The sequence below is a fragment of the Taurulus bubalis genome (genome assembly GCF_910589615.1).
Source record: "Taurulus bubalis genome assembly, chromosome: 3".
NCBI lineage: Eukaryota > Metazoa > Chordata > Actinopteri > Perciformes > Cottidae > Taurulus > Taurulus bubalis.
In genome coordinates, this window is record NC_136591.1 from 10177481 (window position 1) to 10197479 (window position 19999).

The 19999-nt window shown below is 41.7% G+C and overlaps 1 protein-coding gene across 1 annotated transcript in view; it reads right to left on the minus strand.

The window, feature by feature from the left end:
• Window positions 1-1130: 1130 nt before the first annotated feature.
• The window catches only part of LOC306733466 (ADAMTS-like protein 1), a gene marked incomplete at its 5' end in the record, with an annotated part of 81824 nt that continues 62955 nt past the window's right edge, over window positions 1131-19999 (minus strand). The window contains 20 exons of the mRNA XM_079214708.1: window positions 1131-1452; window positions 2127-2347; window positions 2504-2613; window positions 2847-3051; window positions 3287-3407; window positions 5204-5331; window positions 5444-6452; window positions 6586-6739; window positions 6857-7036; window positions 7129-7339; window positions 9571-9700; window positions 11075-11412; window positions 14326-14410; window positions 14509-14656; window positions 15655-15859; window positions 15964-16014; window positions 16123-16261; window positions 16442-16553; window positions 18337-18494; window positions 19475-19549. Coding sequence (XP_079070834.1) covers window positions 1343-1452; window positions 2127-2347; window positions 2504-2613; window positions 2847-3051; window positions 3287-3407; window positions 5204-5331; window positions 5444-6452; window positions 6586-6739; window positions 6857-7036; window positions 7129-7339; window positions 9571-9700; window positions 11075-11412; window positions 14326-14410; window positions 14509-14656; window positions 15655-15859; window positions 15964-16014; window positions 16123-16261; window positions 16442-16553; window positions 18337-18494; window positions 19475-19549 — 3890 coding nt within the window. The 3' untranslated portion in view covers window positions 1131-1342. The remainder of the gene's footprint in view (window positions 1453-2126; window positions 2348-2503; window positions 2614-2846; window positions 3052-3286; window positions 3408-5203; window positions 5332-5443; window positions 6453-6585; window positions 6740-6856; window positions 7037-7128; window positions 7340-9570; window positions 9701-11074; window positions 11413-14325; window positions 14411-14508; window positions 14657-15654; window positions 15860-15963; window positions 16015-16122; window positions 16262-16441; window positions 16554-18336; window positions 18495-19474; window positions 19550-19999) is intronic.

Consider the following 19999-nt stretch of genomic DNA (forward strand, 5'->3'; position numbering starts at 1 on the left):
ATAATGATGATTTTTAAAAAGAGCCCTATTTTAACCAATATCCAAATGTAACACAGAGTTCATATTTACATGTTTTAAGTTCCACTGACACTGAAATATGTCCAAGTGAGAAGAGTTACACAAGGACTGTTTTCCTAAAATGTCACACTAAAGCTAAAATATCATTTGGTGGAGAGGATGAACAGGTACGCTCTGCTCGCGTTTAAACGTCACAAAAGTGGTTAAAGGGACATTTGAACAAATATATTTCCAAGAAATAACAAAATCACAAAACAAAATATATAAACAATGAAACTTTACAAACTAGAAAAACTAAAACTCTACAAGCCATGTTCTTAACAAAGACTTGGATGAGTTGAGTGCAAAATAAGAGTCTTTTTTCCAAAAATTTACTTGCTACTGTCATACACCTCCATAGTGCAACCCATGCAAGATACATCTTTATCATGTCCTACTTTTTATTCCACCAATAATGCAGTTACTGCGCCTGCAATCCTAATTCCTTTCCTCTTCGAATGACTTGACCAGTCGTTACGTGCTAAATAATCATTTAGCAAATATTAGGCTTTTTGCCACGTTAGCCATTTCTAATTTATATGCAGCATTGTGCTATATTTAAACACGCTTTTACCCATACCTCTATATACTCATTTAGTATCAGAACTATTTATCAACACTGTTATGGAGACCATTGCAATAAAGAAGAAACACACAACTATCCAGTGGTTATAAAGAGCTCAGGACTCTACCCGGAATTCCTGGGTATGAAGTCAATCATTGGAAAAAAGTATTTTAATTGCATATTTGTGTATTGTCATTTAGATTGCATGACAATATGCATCCTATTTTGGAGATGAAGTGATGGTGCTACAATAGAAACATGGTGGTGCAGCACCTTGTCCATTCTTTAGAAAAGAAACTAAAACTACACCAGATATCTGACATGTGGATATGGTTGTCCTTTATGAGTTCCCCTTTATGGAACCACGCAGTCACCATGAGTTTCCCTGAATCATAATGGAACTTTATCTTACGTAACATTTGCATAATTTAGGAAAGCTTAATGCCAATTTTTCTTCCAAAGAAATAAAACTGAAGCTTTCATTTTAACAGGTCTGTCACTGTAACTTTCAAATTTAAACCCACACATGATATCTGTGAGGAAAGTAGATCACAACCATCCAAACATTCCTTCACACTCAGAAGTCCCCATCCAAGACTGATCATTGACGACAGTAATGGGTGAAAGCATGGGGCATAGAGGTTTCAAGTCTCTGTTGGCGGTCTGAACATCTCCCCCGACCTATCCAGGTCGTCCATGGCACTCGTCTCATTTCCCCCCTCAGGTGTTTCGGCAGGAATGACAGCAGCGGCTCTTAAACTGGGGCAGCGGACAAAGCTCCAGCTGTCGAACCTTCTCGCAGTACCGGGTGCTGTCTTGACACTCTCCTGCTGGAGTACACAGGCGTTACAGTTGTTTACTACACATACTCACAGATAGAAACCCCGTCAAGTATCGAGCCATGCACTTTTATATGAAGCGGATTCAAGATACCAACATCTGATTCTTCCATCATCCAAATACAGTAAAGGTTGGTAGAATTTGACAAATGTCAAAAAAACATCAAGTCCTCACAGAAATAATATCTCAAATGTAAACTGCTTTTATAGGGAATGTCAGTGTGGAGAGTTTTTGATTATTTGATTAGTGTAAGCCAAATTCCTTTCACTTGTTTTGTATTACGGTGCCAGCAAATATGTTTGAAACTGATGCATCCAAACCTTAGCACATGCAACTGAAACTATGTTGAGGGAACGTAATGTGTCATAATGGAGCTTTTATTATAAATTACCCTGACAATAATGTTTATAATCAAATTCCAAGTTCCAATTTAAGTTATTTGTCCGTTGGTTCATATAGGAGCAAATCTCAGAATCATGCCATTAATGGGATCATCACACAGGCTGGGACTGACCGCAGCCAGCTAGTACTGTACGGAAGTTATCCTTAACGATCAACACTTGCAGTTAAACCGTATTGAATATGCCATACAACAGAAATAAATTCAGGATTATTTTATAATGTTAGTCCAAATAGGAAACCACCGCGCTTCTTCTTTTCTCACCTCTGCCACAGGACAAAATATTGCATCGCTGCCAGCTGGGAGGGCGAGGCCTCCACATGCAGTGGTGTTCACGCGCAGCCTTTCCAGTTCGACGGTGCGCACAGGTCACCTGGCGTGACTGGAAACCGTGGCGCCCACAGGTGGCAGTGCACTGCGTCCACGGCCCGATGTGCCAGTGAAGGGCACAGGCCTCTGTGGAGCAGTTCCTCAGGGAAGTTGGCCTACAAACACAAACACCAGAGTACTTCTGACAACGTGTAGACCCTTTTCTCCATGTGAGTGTCTCTGTCACTGACACATCAGGGTCCTTTTTATTTTACATTAACATCCTATATCAAATGTTGATTTGCGGTACATTTTATGATATCCATATTTACCTCTGGAGTCCACTGCACATCTTGGAGGGGACTTTGGTGGCATTGGTGTCTTGACAGTAAACATGTCGTTGATGTGTGGCCAGACTGGGACCCACGCATTGACCGTGACACTAAAAGAGTAATTACAAGAAAAGCTTTTACTTTGAAAATACTTTCCTGCTAGTAACTACTGTATACTCTTGTGGTTTTGGCGTCTTCAAGCCTGAGAGTTTGAAATCTCAACCATGTCGCATAGTAAAAATATTTAATACATTTTTTATATGGAATCAAAAATATTATGTAAGACTGGGAAATTATCAAAATGTGCACAAGATGTGTTTGTGGTCAATGTAAGTAGACTCACTGCTCCCCAGTGGGTAGAGGCCCATCTGGCACAGGGCAGTAGGTTGCATAGCCTGGTGTCAGAGGGTCTTCTCCCTGCGCCAAGGCAGTGCTTGCTCTCCACCTCTCTTGATCTGCCCTCAGGACCCTTCATGCAGCGGACCCTCCTGGTCTGGGACCCACCTCCACAGTTGGAGGAGCATAGAGACCAAGGATCCATTCGCCACCTAATCAAAACCAAGGAGGAAAAGGGGGACAATAATTCATAAAGTATTAATCATTTTGGGCCCAGAAGTACTCATCATAAAAGTGTCTCCGTGTTGAGAAGTCCTGGGATCATTTCCGTTAAAAAGTTGTAGCAAAAATGACACAGCACTTTCAGATAATGGAACATTTGAGTGAATCCAATGTAGAATTTTGGATCTCATTTAACATGACAAACATGTAGTAGTAGCAAGATACCTGAGGGGGCAGACTTGTCCATGGCACATCTCGGCTGACTGGCTGCTGTTAATCCTCTCAGAACAAATAGGGCCATTTGCTCCCACACCATTACCGTAGGCACAGTTTCTTGCTTTGCCACCTGAAAACAATTTAAATAAAAACGTATATTATTGTGGTCTTGGTATTGCAGAAAGCAGACTCTGTACTGTATATTCCTGATGATAGTAACAGCGTCCTCTCTGTTATTGTGTGAGGATTTTAAAGCAAACACTAACGCAACAAATGTAACGTCTTGCTGCAGTGATCGTACCAGTTCAGTTATGAGGTTTCCAACCCTCAATAACATCTACACACCATGTTATTTGTATCTGAAGAGGCTTTTGCATTGTCTGTTAGTCACTAACAGGCCTGATGTATTGTCATTTATAGAGGCATAATTCATAGTTTTCACATAAAAAGAGATGAAAATACAGAGTAAAAGGTGCATTAGGTAAGAAACATCCCACAGAGCCCATTATCAAGAGGGTCGTTATTTTCAGGTGTGAATCTTGAGAAGTTGCATGTGCTTGTTTTCTCAGTCAGGCCTATCCTGCGTGGCAACGCCTCTGATTGCAAAAATAGTTTAATTGTATCGAAGTACCACCAACCACAGTCTCCAGAATCCTGTGGGAAACGCTGACTTGAGCATCTGCAGAATAATTTCATGCCTGATATGTTATGATCCACAAAAGTTTTGCATTATACGAGATGCATAAATCCCCGTTTTTGTCATCTGTATTCTACTGAGGGCACTCTCCTAGTTTGGAAATAATACTGCACTTTCCAAGAACCTGGGAAATAATTATATTTTTAAGTTCAATTTCCCTGGAAAGGCATTTGCGGTATTTGGGGTTGCATTAAGATTTCTGAAGTGCATCCATTAGACACGATCTTAAACTGAGTTAAAATAAAAATATGACAAAATGCAGTTTGGACATTTTTCAGCACCTTTAAGCCCCTTTATCCTCGATGTAGATTAGGCGAATGGGGTGCACCCACTTGATCTTCTTTGAAACATTGCCTGGAACCTCTAATTGTTGTCGTATGGGGAGGAAAAGTGCCGGAGCATCAGGAAACCGAGGTCGCGACTGATCATGCTCCGAGGAGAGGAATGACAGCGAATTGTGGCACGCTCCAGATATTCCCCATCAATGACTCAGCCAATGAGCCACCAGGGTACGTAAAGGCTTATGTACATCTGTGTCTATGGCTATGCCTGTGTGTGCGCTTCTCACTTGAAAATAACTGTTTCCCAGAATCCTAAAGCCTGAACCACAAAGGAACAACACATATCAGTGTAAACTGGACCACATGAGAGTATATGAGGAATTACTCAATTTGACATAAGATTAATACTGACTCTATTCTTTGTAACGTCATACTGTACAGATTAGAGTGCTATCTATCTTTTCATTTAACTCTCAACGAAAAAGCTAATTATTTCCCAAAATGTTGGACTTAAAATGAGAACAATATTTAGATTAAAAAAAAATGCTATTTCTCTACTTTTTAACCCTGAAGGAAAGTTATAGATATATTGTGCTTCTTTATATTTTCATAAATATTATAGTCTCGAAACCTTGGGACTACAACTTCAAATAAAGTTCTGAGTGTTTAGACAATCATTATTCACATAATTTAACGTTTATTAATTTCAAACACCCTTGCACATCTTTTCTTTCTTATTAAAATACACTTGCCACTTTTATAATATATACTTGTTCTAAAGTACTGTTATTTGTTTGTTGTTTACTATATTTATATATTATTGATTTTATTATCTATTTTTTATTTTATTGTTTTATTCTATGTCTATGTTTATTGTTATGCACCTTTCACCGATTCAAATTCCTTGTAAGTGCAATGTACTTGGCCAATAAATGATTCTGGTTCTACCTGTAATCTGTAGCCAAGATGAAAGAGATGTAGATCCAAGACGGTTCCTGGCAGTGCATGTGTACAGACCCTCATCCACCTTGCTTGGAGACTGGATCCTCAGTGATCCGGTGAACAACAGGTCTAATCTAACAACACAAAGACAATGCAACCACTGAATCAGCTACTTTTTATACAGCAACACCTGAAGTTTTGTTGATGCCGTTTGCACAGAAGATCCCATTAAAGGGTAGTTCTTACCTGCTGTTGTAATGCAACTCTTTTCCATTCTTTGTCCATGTCAAGGTTGGTTCAGGGTTCCCCAGTGCCTCGCACCTCAGCTCCAAACTAGTAATGGGTTTCTGCAGCAAAACTGGCACTCCCACAGGAACTATCATTTCAGACGGCGGTACCACACCAACCTTTCTGGGGCGTTGGATTATTACCGGGCTTCGTGACCTTGACGCGTGTGCTTTGATGTTTGGTTTATATAGGAGGGGCCCTTGCGTGGAGGATTCCACACTTTCTGGCGGATGAAGAGTGGACTCATTGGTTTCACCTTGTGTCATAGTGAGCTCACTGAGCAACTGTACGATGAGTTGTTCCCCCAATGGCCCTCCGAGGCCTTCAGAAAGACTTGGCATGATCTCATCTAGCCTGTGGGTATCGGCGATAAGTACAAACAGGCTTGACAGTTCTGAGCTTGCTCTATCCTCCTCCGGGGTAGACCTGTTCTTTTCACTGGAGTGTATTTTATCAGCAGTGTCTTTTTCACTTTGGAGGGAGCCTTTGAGTTCTAGCAAATGCTCAACAATGTTGTCATAATGGTTGAGAGAGATGGGTAGCTCCTGAGATCTTACCCCAGTTGAGGCCGCGTCTGGCTGCCCAACCTTTGGTTGGCCACCTGTGAGGAGCCATGACTCTGGGGCAGAGAGTTTCTGCTTGCTGCCAATGATCTGTAGGACAAAATGTTCTTGTGCCTGACCTGCGATACATGTGTATATGCCAGCATCAGATGCACGAAGCTGCTGAATCTTTACGTATCCTGGTGATGTTATGGAGAGGTGTGGGAGGCCGACCAAAGACTTTCCTTCCTTCAACCATCGGATGTGGCCCTTACGGAAGTGGCGGGTTGGGCATCGAAGGACCACAGTTGTCCAGGGGAGCAGGTAGGCATAGCCTCCAACTACCAACTGTAGCTTTTTGCCCTTCCTCCACTGGATATACACCTTTCTCTGAGCCAGTATGGTGGGGTTGGGCTTGACAGAGTCTGTGATGAAATGAACAGTTGACAAGTGAATGATAGAAATATTGTCTATGTTATCCATATTTCTGTGCATTTAGCTACAAACAATTAATCAGTAAAAAATGTATAAAATAAAGCCAATCAGAGGGTCTCTTACTCTCACAGAGCCTGAGGGAGCATAGCCGGATTCTGGTGGGCCGGGCCATCATGGAGCAATTCTCAGAGTCTACCGTCGAATGTCCCCTATCTTCCCTTTGTTTTCTGCAGACAGTCTGTAGTCTCTGAATTCCATTTCCACAAGTCACTGAACACTGGGAAAATGTATGATATTATAAGACATGAAAATGAGCAGACCCTTTATAATGTACATTACATTTAGATTTTCAAAACTTTAAAAAGGTAGGTTGGTGCCTTGGCGGAAAGCCTACCTGGGTCCAGTCAGTTGTTACCCATTGAGGAGGGCACTCTCGCTTGGCACAGGGCTGCTGGTTTGCGGGACTCTTGGAAGGGCAAAAGGTGTCAGGCAGCTCCAGGATGCTGCCATCTGCCAACCGCTGTTTGCACAGGACCTGCCTCCTTTGAAATCCACCACCACAGCTCTGGGAGCACTACAAAAACACAGAGGCGCCAGGGGTTACATTAGCAGTATGTGCTGGGCCAAGCGTTTATGCTGGTGAACTTCCTGAGTGAGATCCTTTACCTGTCCCCAGTCTCGTGTGTCCCACATAGGAGGGCAGTCAAAGCGGTTGCAGGCTTGGACAGGTCTGGGCTTGGGTTTCTGACAGTCTTCATCCCTCAAAACCTCAGTACGGTTGCTGTCCCGAGAAGGCCGGTGAGTGCATGCCACAGTGCGGGTCATCAGACCCACTCCACAGGTAGCAGAGCATGAACTCCACTCCCCTGTGTCCCACCTGTGAATAAAATGTTTATCATCAAATTACCTTATGTCATGGTCAACGATCTGTGACATTGACTTGAACTAGCTGGCTATCAGGTTACTTTGTCTGTTGTGAATTTCACCTGTTTTTGCTAGTTAACTACACACGTGTACGTTTTGAGTTTTAACAGAAAGCATAATAAACGTAGCTTTTTTTATTTTTTTCAACTCCTAACCTTTGCGGTTCCTGATTAATCACCATACATTATCCTATGTGTGCATATGCAGCCCCATTATCCAATCTTTAAAGGAGTGCAGTCAGGAGGAGTTCAGTCAGAGTCCTTGGTGTTTTTACTTGATCCCACGAGATGACACTCTTGCAGACTTATGAATGTGTAAATTCATGAAAGTGAATACGAGTGAAAACGAAAAGGCTGATTCATGGGATAAGCTTCTGGCAAAGGAACATTCAAGCTCCCACTGAATGTAATGATATTGGAGATATCCCTACGGCGTAAGTTCTTCACAAGCATTTTTCAAATAACCCCCGTGTACCAATATTCATTTTGTTGTCCAACACAATTTCACACAGGGCAATGAATCCAACTTCAAAGTTTTCAGAGCACTTTTATTATAATCTTGAAAATGATGGGTTATGTGTCCAACTCATTGCTATGCCTTTAAAAGGCATCTAAAAGCTTTGGCTTTGACAACGATGGCAGCGATTTCACTTTTAGCTTGACAAATTAGGTGATTTTTAGGTGAAGTTATTCATATTTACTCAAGGGTCCAGGGACTGAGGCGAATTGGAAATGAAGCTTGTTTCTGGACCGGTACTATACTCAAAGCCAAATCATATGGCCGTTTCCCTTCTGAGGGAACAGTATCCAAGGAGTGTAGCTTAATATGGGAGGGTGAGGAGGCCTCAGGGAGGGAGTAAAGGGCCAAAGGAAACAAGTCCAATACAGCGTTTGTTGTGCCTGAAAACAAGACTCAAGGCCTGGAAAAACAGACAAGGGCAGGCTGCAAGCCTCCGGGTCTTCTGACAAGAGCGAGTGGTGGAACACCGGCCCTGGCCACGGTGTTCACTTTAAACGTGTGGCCTACCGCAAAATCCACTCATCGTTTTGCCATGGTTTAGTTATGTCAAACATCAAGCCTTTATGCTGTTTCACCTTTCAGGCATTTCTTTTTGGTGAATTTGATGTGCTCATTGTTTATCCAATGTATTGCAAATCGATGCCCACTGGATGATAGTTGGATAAACTAAGAACTGCAACACTTGGACTACAACTTGAATCGTGTAAGCCTCATCTACATTCATTCTTAAATCATCAGGCTGTGACAGCAACCTACTTATTAAGCACTAACATCATAGTTGCATTTCAATACTTTCAAATAAAAATTTAGCAAGGCAAAACGTACAGTACGTGGTACCCAGAGGACACTTGATGATCTTGCTTCATGCATCATCTTAGGCAATATGTCAACTTTGTACACAAAATATGTCATAATGTAACGGGCAGATTGACATTGCATTTGGTGAATAGATTTAGAGTCTCGAAAGGTCATTTCTTGTACATAAAGTAGAAGGTTTTTGTTGGAGTAGATTTTCAAAATATATGCTACAGCATCAGGGACATCCTACATTTATGAGCTAAAAAAAAAACGTGAAAAAAACTTCTCCAAGGACAATTTCACATGTTAGCCATATTTTGTGCCTGATTGTGACCAGGTTCCACAAGATGTGCCTCTGGCTTCATTTCCTGCTCTCAATGATTCAACCATGCATCGCTGTCCTTCTGCTTCAGTTTTACTTTGACCTGAGTGATTTAAACTGATGGATAATGTTGTGTATTAGAAGGATTTGTATTGTTTTGAACACAACCAGTGATTAGTAGAGATTAATTGATTCAACTATGTGTGTTTTTTGATAGACTGAAAGCTAAGCAGTTCCAGGTGTAGAACCCAGGGATGCATCATAGCTCTGGAAAATGGTACATTAATGTCCCAGCTCCTTTTATTGCATAGTTTGCTGGGTTACAGTCTTGGCAAACTAATCAATAGCAGAGCCAGATTCCAGTCCTGCTTTTAATTAATATTTTCTTCTTGAATGCAGCCAAAACCCGTTTTCTTTCCCAAAACAGAATTCCTCCTCATTTTTACTGCATCCATCCATCAAGTCTATTTTAATGTTCATACACAAACTATTTGAAACAATGCCTGAATGATAATGATGTACAGTATGTCTCTGTTTTACTGTACCTGGGTGGGCAGGGCTGAACTTTGCAGTCCTGCAGGAGTTGAGGGGGCCGGCGGGAGCTCACACACAGGCTCTGGTCTGCTGCCTCCCTGGTCTGCTTGTTCAGGCAGATGACCACCGCCTCCTGCACACCTGGGATTAGGCGGCACCAAGCAATCAAAAGGCATGTTGAGAGAACAATGAAAGACCCGCCTAATATGCAGGGTTCAATCATAAGTGCTTTTATCTTTTAATATACTCGCTGTACCAAATCATCTGAGAAAGAATGCCAAGAATGCAAACACATAATGTTCTTGTTAAGCATCTCTTCCATATTATCACCCTCACACACGATGGATCACTGGATATTACAAGCAGACACAGAAAAAGCCACTCAGATATCAGGCCCCTAAATAAAAGCATGCCGTGATTGCACCATAATGAGCATTCAAACAGTACAGCTGGCTGCTTAAGTTCTGGCCTGAACTGTGGACAAACTTTAAGGGTGTGATGGCAGGAACGTTGGGGACAATAACAGTGAAGCAGGCACTTCAAACGCCACAGTGGTGTGATGGTCCACAGGAGCGCAGCCCTCGGGATGCGTATGTGACATCTGATACCACTCTGTAATCATCCCCGAATGGGAGTTTGTTGGGTTTGGGTGAGCGCACGCATTCACAAAAGCCTACGCCCATGTGCAGAAATTAGGTTACACTTAACACACAGACACACAATTCAGGCACACGGGCTTGGATGTGGAGGTGGGGAGATTAAAGCGGGTCTCAATGAATGCTGGCTGGATGTTTAGGAAAGCTATCTCTGTCTGGCACTGTGCACATTGCCGCTGTGAGAGTCGGTGACGTATGACCTTCAGGGTTAAACCATCCATTGTCATATGATATAATGTTAGTTCCACTTCAAAGCACATACTGGCATAGCTTTAGTCAGCCACTGACATAAGGTCACCGCTTACTGCTGTGACATTTCTGTTTAATACAGCAACTGGGACAAATTCAGTGACACTGACGGAGTGGGGTTTGCCTTCAGGATTTACAGTGCCTGGAAGCAATATCATGTATTTGCTGTATTTATACAATAAAAACTATTCTGTGGTGGGTTTTACAGACATTTAGACATTCGTGGTCCCCAGTGGTTGAACCCCACTGACTTATTAGGTGATCTCCTGACTTTTTCTCTAGTGCCACTGTTGACATTTGCGGGTTTTGAGCGAAATCTCTCAATAAATATTGGGTGTTTTATGATATGTCCCCCTCAGGATAAATGTGTTGACCGGTCAAATTTAATTTGGCCAATACTTTGGAATAAATATCTGCACAACCAGAGACATTCCCATCAGCCTCAGCTGTCCTTTGTGTTCAGTCCCATGAGCACATGTGCCTCAGTACAGCCTCACAGAGCTGCTAGTGGTTGCAGACTGAATCTTGTTAACGTTTCAGCTTTGCATTCCTGTCCTGTCTTGTTCTATTTATTTACTCTCATATTAAAAAGGGCAATAATGATCCATACCTCCACCACAACTCTCCGAGCACTCCGTAAACCCCTCGTACTCCCAGTCGTGCAGTTCCTCTCTTTCGGGTGTCTCCCTCTTCCCCTCCTCCACCCCCTCCTTCTCCTCCTCTTCCTCCTCTTCCTCGTTTTCGCTTTCTTTTCCTTGGCCCAGAACGCCAGAGCAGGGAGTGCGGTAGCAGGGCTGTCTCGTGGCAGGTTTCACCCCCTCGCACTCGTCATCCGGCAGCTCAGCAACAGTTTGTGAGAAGGACAGCAAGACTTGGCACTTGACCGCCCGCCGCTGGGTCCCGGCGCCGCAAGTCCTGCTGCAGGGCTGCCAGGGACCAGGGATGAAGCTGGAGAAGAGAGGCAACAGGTTTGAGAAAACATACACAGGATGATTAGATTGCACGCGTACAATTTATAAGCAATATGCTGTTTATTTTATTAGTTTACTTCACATACCTAAGTAAGAAGGCTTAGAAAGGCCGTTTCCAAACCAGCAGTGCTGACTTGAAAGTATTAAGATAGAAAGTCACAGGTTTTTCGTGCATTCCTCCTCTTTACAGATTTTTGTCATTTACTGCTAAATTCATAAACCCTGAAATCCTGTCCTGCTGTGGCGAATTGTACAGCTGTGAAGCATTAGGACCAGTCGTTCTTGAATAAACGGCTTTCATGCTCATCCTTCCTCATCCTAAAAAAAATGGATCAGAAAAGCAAATACTTGTAGATCGTTGGCGTTCATGAATGCCTAAAGGCCATTCAAGGTTGAGTAAGTTTTAGAGCCCAGGAAAGGAACTGTCACCTCTCCATGGCTTTGGGAGAGTGTAAAATAATTAATAAAACTGGAAAGCATAAGACCGACAGATGTTTGAATCCCTTTTGATCTTCGGGTTGGCCAAAATAAAAAGCGTAGTTCTGAGGATTCAATGAAGATCTGATTAGAAAGATCATAGACCCCATACCATTTCGCCCTTGTGTTCACAAGCAGATGCAGATATATAAAGACCAAACAGCATTTGAACCACATGGTGCACCTCCTTTGCACACAACTATGCACCTGATCATGAATACAAAATGTTTGGAGGCAGCCCAAATGTTCACAACATTCAGCTGTATTTGCATTGGAGCACAGAAACAATCATGATGTAATAACTTGTTTTGCATATAGATTAATGCTCAGCACACAAGTGGTGCTCGTGTAGGTCTCATTTTGCACTATAAATCCTTTGAATTGAAAAGAATGAAACAATTTGAATCTGCAAAGAGATTTCTCATAGTAATCATATTGAGGGGATTGATCTTTAATCATAGCTAACTTTGTGATTATGATTAAAAGGTGCTAAATTTGACATTCAAAGGATATTTGTTGCTTCTACGTGGCTCTCAACATGTCGACGGGTAACGACAGCGAATGCTAACCATTCAATCAACAACAACAGTGCTAAATAGGTCTTTACAGCACAAATAGTTGTTTGCTGCTAAATTAATGCTCTAAATATTGTAACCTTTAAGTCCTATCAAGTGTTAGTTTTTTTGTTATTATGTTAAATGTAAAAAAAAGAAGAAGCTATTTCTTATTTGCTGTCCTGGCTCCTCAATGGTGGAATGAGTTCCCTATTGACATCAGGACAGCAGAAAGTCTCTACATCTTCCACCGCAAACTAAAAACACATCTTTTCCGACTATACCTTGAATAAAGAAAGTAGCACTGTAGTAGCACTTAACCTGTTGAGCCTACAATAATATATAATCCCGATGTACAACCTCTAAACACAACTCAAACAATAAATAGGATTAGGGGTTAGGGCTTAAAGGGCAACATGGCACTGATTTAGAGCACTTTGTCGTTTGGCTTTCTTGAGAACATTTTACTTTTGTTTTTCTGAGTTTGTACTCCTGGTTGAATGCACTTAGAGTTTCTTAACCTCAGTCTGTGAAAATCATCTTGCAGTCCAATCATCCCTCTAAAACTACTCAAGAAGCTTCCGACAACACACATAATCAGTGTGCATGTATCTCCTCAGGGTGTCTATTAACATGGCAGCCTGCACCGATGTGCAGCATTCTTCCTCGGTTAAGCAGTCTGACCACAACACAAGAGCACCCTGCTGTTTTATAAGATGCCTCAATAAAGATCTCATGATGGCAGCTCTTTATGACTGCTCATGGACTCGTTGTGTTTTGGACAAACAAATGAATCACCGGCAGTTAGGCCTTGGAATACAAGCAACAAAGTCAACAAGCGAACCCACAGAAATGTTTATCTTCACGAGTTGTTAAAGTACAAAAACAGTCGGGATTTCATTCACCGACGGAAACAACACATTTTTGTGATGTCTGCCAAAGCCCCATGAGAAATCATATCACTTAAATTTGCATCAGTGGAAATATCTCATTGGAAATTACTCATGGTGGTGGTAAGGTGAAAAAAAGCCCTTTTGGCCAAGCTGTGGAACATATAGGTTTAATTTTTCAAGAGGTTGCACAGCGGTGGCTCAGGTCAGGCATAAGGTCTGGCAATGGAGGTGCAATAAGTCTAACACGGGAATTTTCCTCTCTTTCCGCTCACATCCGTAACCTGGCCCCATATGGTAGGTAGATATTGTTGTTGGCTAGTGAATGACTGCATATTATACACAGATATTTATGTGCTTTTTTTTTCAACAGAGCAAAGTCATATGCTTTGGCATCTCTCGCTCTCTATCGCTCTCCCTCCCACTCTCTCGCTCCAAAGATAAGTCACAGTAACAGATGTTATGAACTGGCTAACATGGTCGCTAATACAAGTCATGCAAGACTGGGTAGAGTCCAAACATTGTCCACCTTCAACTCATATGTGGGACAAGAACATCTGGAACATCTGAGGCTTGCTGAGGTAATGCTGGTAGTCAGTGAATGAACGGTCCACTGGTTTCCAAAAATATGTTTTTCTTCTTTCACCATCAGCTTCTTCCTCTTTTACCTTACATGACCTCCTAGGCATTCATTAGATATGATGATACACACCTTCACTGGAGCAAAACAACAAACGTCTAACTTTCACCTCATCCTGACAAAACAAAACTGCCCCCCCTCCATTGCAGGTATTTAGTCCAGAGGGCCAGTAAATTAACATAGAATTACATATTATACCGTTTGAATTGCAGGTCCTACTGCTTTTAATGGAGAAGAAAGCAGCCAATAGAGATATATTGCATCACAGTTATCGAACAGATATCTTTTTTTTGTGTGCATGCTTGCATATGTGGGTGTATAGAACTCACGTTGGCTCCTCAGTTACGCTGATCTCCTCCTCCAGCTCAATGGCCTGCTTGTGCCACACAGGTTTTGCCTCAACTGGGAGCGTATCTAGAGAAAAATCCCCATCAAAGGTTGAATGTACATCACGAGGGAAAGTTGACTTCAGGAATAAGTAAGTTTGACAAAAAACAACAATCTGGACTCACCTATGGACTTATAACAGGGCACGGTCACCAGGCACTCCTCTTTGATGTGGGGTTTGGTGGTGGGATTACAACCTCCAGCATGGAGCCCTCTGTGATCGATGCATAGCACCACCCTGTAGCGCAGACCCTGACCACAGGTCACCGTGCACTGGAGGTGACAGGACAGTTCAGGAGACGTAGTCTATAAATCACTGAATAACTGATGATCACTTTCACACACGGATAGAGTGTTACGTCTTACTCCTGCGGTTATTTGCTCGTGTTTGACAGAAAGCCCTTGACTCAAGTGAAGTAAAGAAAGAGACCTTCCAAAATCCCTGCAGCTCTCTGCTCAGAAGTGAACTGTGTGTATCCACTGCCAAAACAAGCATTTAAAGTCAGGTTCACAAGGAAGAATGTACTAGGTAAACAGCATACCGGGTTTTCAGAGGGCCACAAATGTGAGTCCTTGGGCCTCTGCTTGTGCCTGTATAACTGGCGAGGCTGAAAAATCCCCAAAAGGAAGTTCTTTGGGATATTTATGGTCAATGTAACAGCAACCCTTTCCAAATAAGTAAGCTAACCAGGAGTGTTAGATGATCCAGAAGCGCCACCCCGGTAAGCTGGATGTTTTTGGCAAAGACAGAGCTTTAGAATATGTGCTGTTGACTTTGGGGTTTTAATTAAAGCCTTGTTTATTTTGGATGGTGTGTTCAAGGGCACGGGTGGTGAAGGACACTCAAATTGAGGTCAGCGGTGCTACTCAGACTCACACAGTAAGGTAGTGTTTTACCTTAAGCATTTGCAAGTGTTCCTGTGGTGTTGAAAAAGCTGATGCATAGAGACGACAAAATCACACGCCTGGTTGGCCGCTGAGTATATGTTTGTTTCTCCACAAGACAATTAATCATACTTCTTTTTGTTTTTACTCCACGGGTTATTTATTTTGTAGATATCTTTCATCACTGTTGCTTCTTTATATATTTTATCTTGTGTGTTTATTTGAATCTTCAAGTTGTAAGGCGCTAGGATCTATCTATCTATCGAACACAGAGAAACATCTATTTACATTTGGTGACTAGACATTTATAGCTGAACTTTCTAAACATGTCTACTTATGTGATGCTTTACAGCACCTGAAATAAAAACATTTAAAAGTGCACCTACGGGTGACCACTCCTGTGCCAGCCAGGTGGGGCAGTCGAAGGTGTTACAGGGCTGCATGATCGCTGTCTTGGGGGAGTAGAGGCACTTCCATTCCTCAGTGGGAGTGATGACACCCTGCATGTCTTCCTCCACGCAGGATACCGAGCGACTCTGGATGCCCCCGCCGCAGGAGGTGGAGCAGGCGGTCCACGGACTGCTCTCCCATCTGACATCATAAAAGCCGAGTCATGAGGTCACTCGTGGAGATTGGTAAATGTAAGTATTTGTGTTGCTGCGTCACTATTTCACCTCACAGTTGTGAGTACATACCGAGGCAGTGGCTGGTAAAGGTCGTATGGCATAATTTGCTTGTAGCCGTCACTAAAAGGCAGAATCGATGAGGGTTTAGTATTATACAAGCTGCTGTTGCCTTATCATGAACATGGAGTTAACATCGTTTCGTTGCTTTTAAAGAGGTCTGTCTCTAACCTGGCGAGGCAGGGCTCCATGTTGCACTCCTGGAGTTTGGGTTTGGGTTTGACGTTCTCTGGGTAATAATGGCAATACTGATCCACAACCACCCGGCTAGTCCGAAGGTCAAAGCACTCGGCTGAGGTTAGCTGGTACCCTGCAGACAAAACAAAAAGTCAGTCGCCCCAAAAGAAGTGACAGGAATGATCTATCAAAAAAGAATTAGTGGCACATTAACTAAATATTTAAGCATTTATCAAATATGGTATCATTCATCTGCCACAGGAGAGCACCTTTGAGTATCACAGCTTCCTTAGTACTGCAACTCCATGCTTACCTCCACCACACGTGACGGAGCAAGGGAAGAAGTCGGTCTCTCTCCAGCGGTGGATGATGGGCTGGTAATAAATGTACTGGACCACACTGTCTGCTCCACTGGTAAACTGCACCTACGGAAACAGTGTTTATGGTGAGACCACCAACTCGTTTCACTGTTTTGCTATTCATTTTATCGTAATACGCCTAAAGGATGATGAATGCAACCAAAATTAGTCAAACTAAATAGTTTGACATTTTGGGAAGTGCACTAAATTGGCGAGTGCTAGTCCCACGTCATGATGTCAAACTGCATTTTAAACCCCAGCAAGTTCTGGTTTAACAAAGCCCTTTCTGAACTGCAACCAACTTATCTGATATACTGTATATATATATATATATATATATATATATATATATATATATATATATATATATATATATATATATATACATATCATATAATATCATAAACATATATGTACACTATCTACATATATATATATGTAGATAGTGTCCTGTTTGGTGTGTGTTTGCTTCGGAGTCTTTCCGCCCCCCAGTGGCCAATGCAGCTACCATATGCGTCATGAAAATATAATGACATTGCACACAGCAATTTTTTTTTCGCAGACTATCACGATTACTCCCGATGTAGTAATTTGGGATTTTAGATTACTTTTGTGAAGAAGTCCCCAAGAGAAAAAACGCCCATATAGACCGGACAGGGTGTTGTTTATGTATTGCTAACATAAAAGGGTGGAGGGAAGAACATGAACTACTTGACTACAACTCAGACCATGTTGGAGTTAATATAGAGATATTAAATACAAAATACCATCTATGGGTAAAACTAGATTTTCAAACTGGTGTTTTCAGATCATTTTAAAATTCTTTGGATAAAAATGGGTCAAGACATGAGACCCAAGGGAAAGACTGATGCAGCTGAAATTATAGTAGATACCGGAATGGTTCAAGAGATGTTCATTTGTACACACACACACACACACACACACACACACACACACACACACACACACACACACACGAGGAATTTGACCCTAAGTAACTTGTCTGTTTCTACATATTCACAGGTTGTAGCAGGATAAAAATTTTTTTCAATAACATAAAGAACACAGACAGTCTATAGAAATTAGGCCATTTGGGTCAAATGTTTAGTGTGTGTGTGTGTGTGTGTGTATGTGTGTGTTTTGTTAAGGACATTTTATAAAGTGTATATTTCAGCACACATTTTCCTTCTAACCTCACGCCTCAACCATATGGAAGAAATGCCCAAAGCCAGATTATACCTTCAGCACATATGAGTCAAGCTCTGCTGCCACTCATTCACATTCACGTGTTTACAGTGGAGAGACTGTCTGGCAACTTTTTAATGGGATTTTCCATTTGTCCAAACCTTTTCCAGCGCTGCGATATGAATTGGCTGTTTGCCTCGTAACAGATTAGAAAATTATGCATTTATAGCTTCTCAGATTTCTGTCTCCTGAATTCTCATTTATTGTCCGATCCTGACTTGTGTGTTTATGAGGGGGGAAGTTTTCACAGGCGTTTCCCTGACCGTGGCCTGTATAACTTTTAATGTCCACTCACTGGCCCTAGTCTGAGAATGTAAGCACACACACACACTGACACACAAAAGCTATGCTCCACAACTGTATTTATGAACTGAATTTATGTTGTGTTATGTTTGAAAAAAACGTACTGTAAGTAGACCACATGTGTTATGATTATTCTTCAAGGACCGACATTCCACCATGAATCAAATACAAGTTTCATATATTTAAGCCGAGAGAAACTGAAGAGTTGGGTGATAAATTATATTACACAAAGGAAACTGAAGGAACATATTGACTGGTGCAGCTTTAAGTCACTTAAATCTATATATATTTCTGCTCTTACTTTGACTGTGAAGTCGGCTCCAAGTGGGCCGGTGATTCTCAGGACCTCCTTATCCGAAAGTTTCTGGTAGTCCAAGGTGGTATTCTCCAGGTGGTACTGCCCGGATTGATCCAAGATGAGCTCACCTTTTACCCCTTGTAAAGTCTTACTCTCCACGTCTAAAGAAGAAATAAAGTAGATAGCTAGAGCACAATGTACACATCAGGCACAATATAGATACATAGGTATAGGAATCATGAAATTCAAAATGTGTCTATGATAAATGAAAGTCATAATTTCTTGTCTACATTTTTCATCCGTGTCAAATGAAATGAAACAACAAATAAAAGAAGATACGATTGAAAATGTCGAGGTACTCAAAGGATGACTTTCATTTATCACAAACCTCCCGTCAGACCCTCAGATTCTCTTTGGCATCGCTACAGGGGGATAAGGAAGGTCTTCAGCCAGCTTTTCCACTGTTTGACGTTACTTCAACCCTGGCCCAACAGGGTCAGCGTGGACTTTGAAACAAAAACACCAGGGAAACGCAGCAACAAGCAGTAAACTGCAGCCGTCATCATGTGCGGACAGATGGCTACAATTTGAGCGCCCCTTCGCCAGAAAGAACGAGGGAAATATTGAATGAAAAAAATGTGTCCATTCAGAAAAAGAAGCTCTTTTGGCCTGGCTAGGGAAACAACCTGTAAACCAAACGTGGAGCAAAGGATAGGTAAAGGGAGATGGACTATTTTCTTATCGATTTGATCCAGCGGGGAGGTTGATGCCAGTACTTTGACATTGGTGATATTCGCTGGAAGCCTCAAACCTTCTCAGAGCTCTGTTTATTCTGCTCTGAGCTACTTTTATAAGCAGTATTTATGAGAGAGCCTTGAGTGTAATATATTTTAGATTGTTTTTTGGGTGAGATATTCATTAGAAAGGTCAAACAACTATAACACATATAATGAAAAAGTAATATTCTTGTTGAATGACAAGTCTTTAAAACATAACATGACCTGCAGTAAAAGCTCCCAGAGCACATGCAGAATACTTGTGTTTAATGTGCAGGTATTTGGCAATAAAAAACACTGCCAAATATGAATATCATGTGCAACTGTTTTGGATGGAAGGGCACCCTAGACCTACCAGGACTTACACAAGTGATCCGGGCCTTTCAGGACGAGACGCACATGCCGACTCTTATAGGGGACGGCGACCACTGTGTCCTCAGCTTGAGAGAGGCAGATAGAGAGAAAGAAATAGCATACAGTATCGATCAATACTTATAGGAATGCAATGAAGTCAATAAAGTTACAACTGGCAATACAAATACGAACAGATTTGGATGAGATACTTCAAAGAAAAGTGAGATATGAACGTACATGCTGCCCATTCTTCTTTTGTTTTCATGCTGAATATGACGTTGACATTGTTTTTGCCTCAGTCTGTAGTTCTAATTTAAATTACTACAAATCATTTTGCAATTAAATTTGAACAGAATACTCACATTACCTAACAATCTAAAATAGTTAGCTATTAAAGGGCACTCTTTTAGCATTGCACTTCCATAAAGTCTCTCTGAAACCTGATGACATCACTATTACGTTATAGGAATTTAACGGAATAGTTTTTTCAGACATGATAACATTATTGAATTCAATTTAAACAAACTAGAAATTAA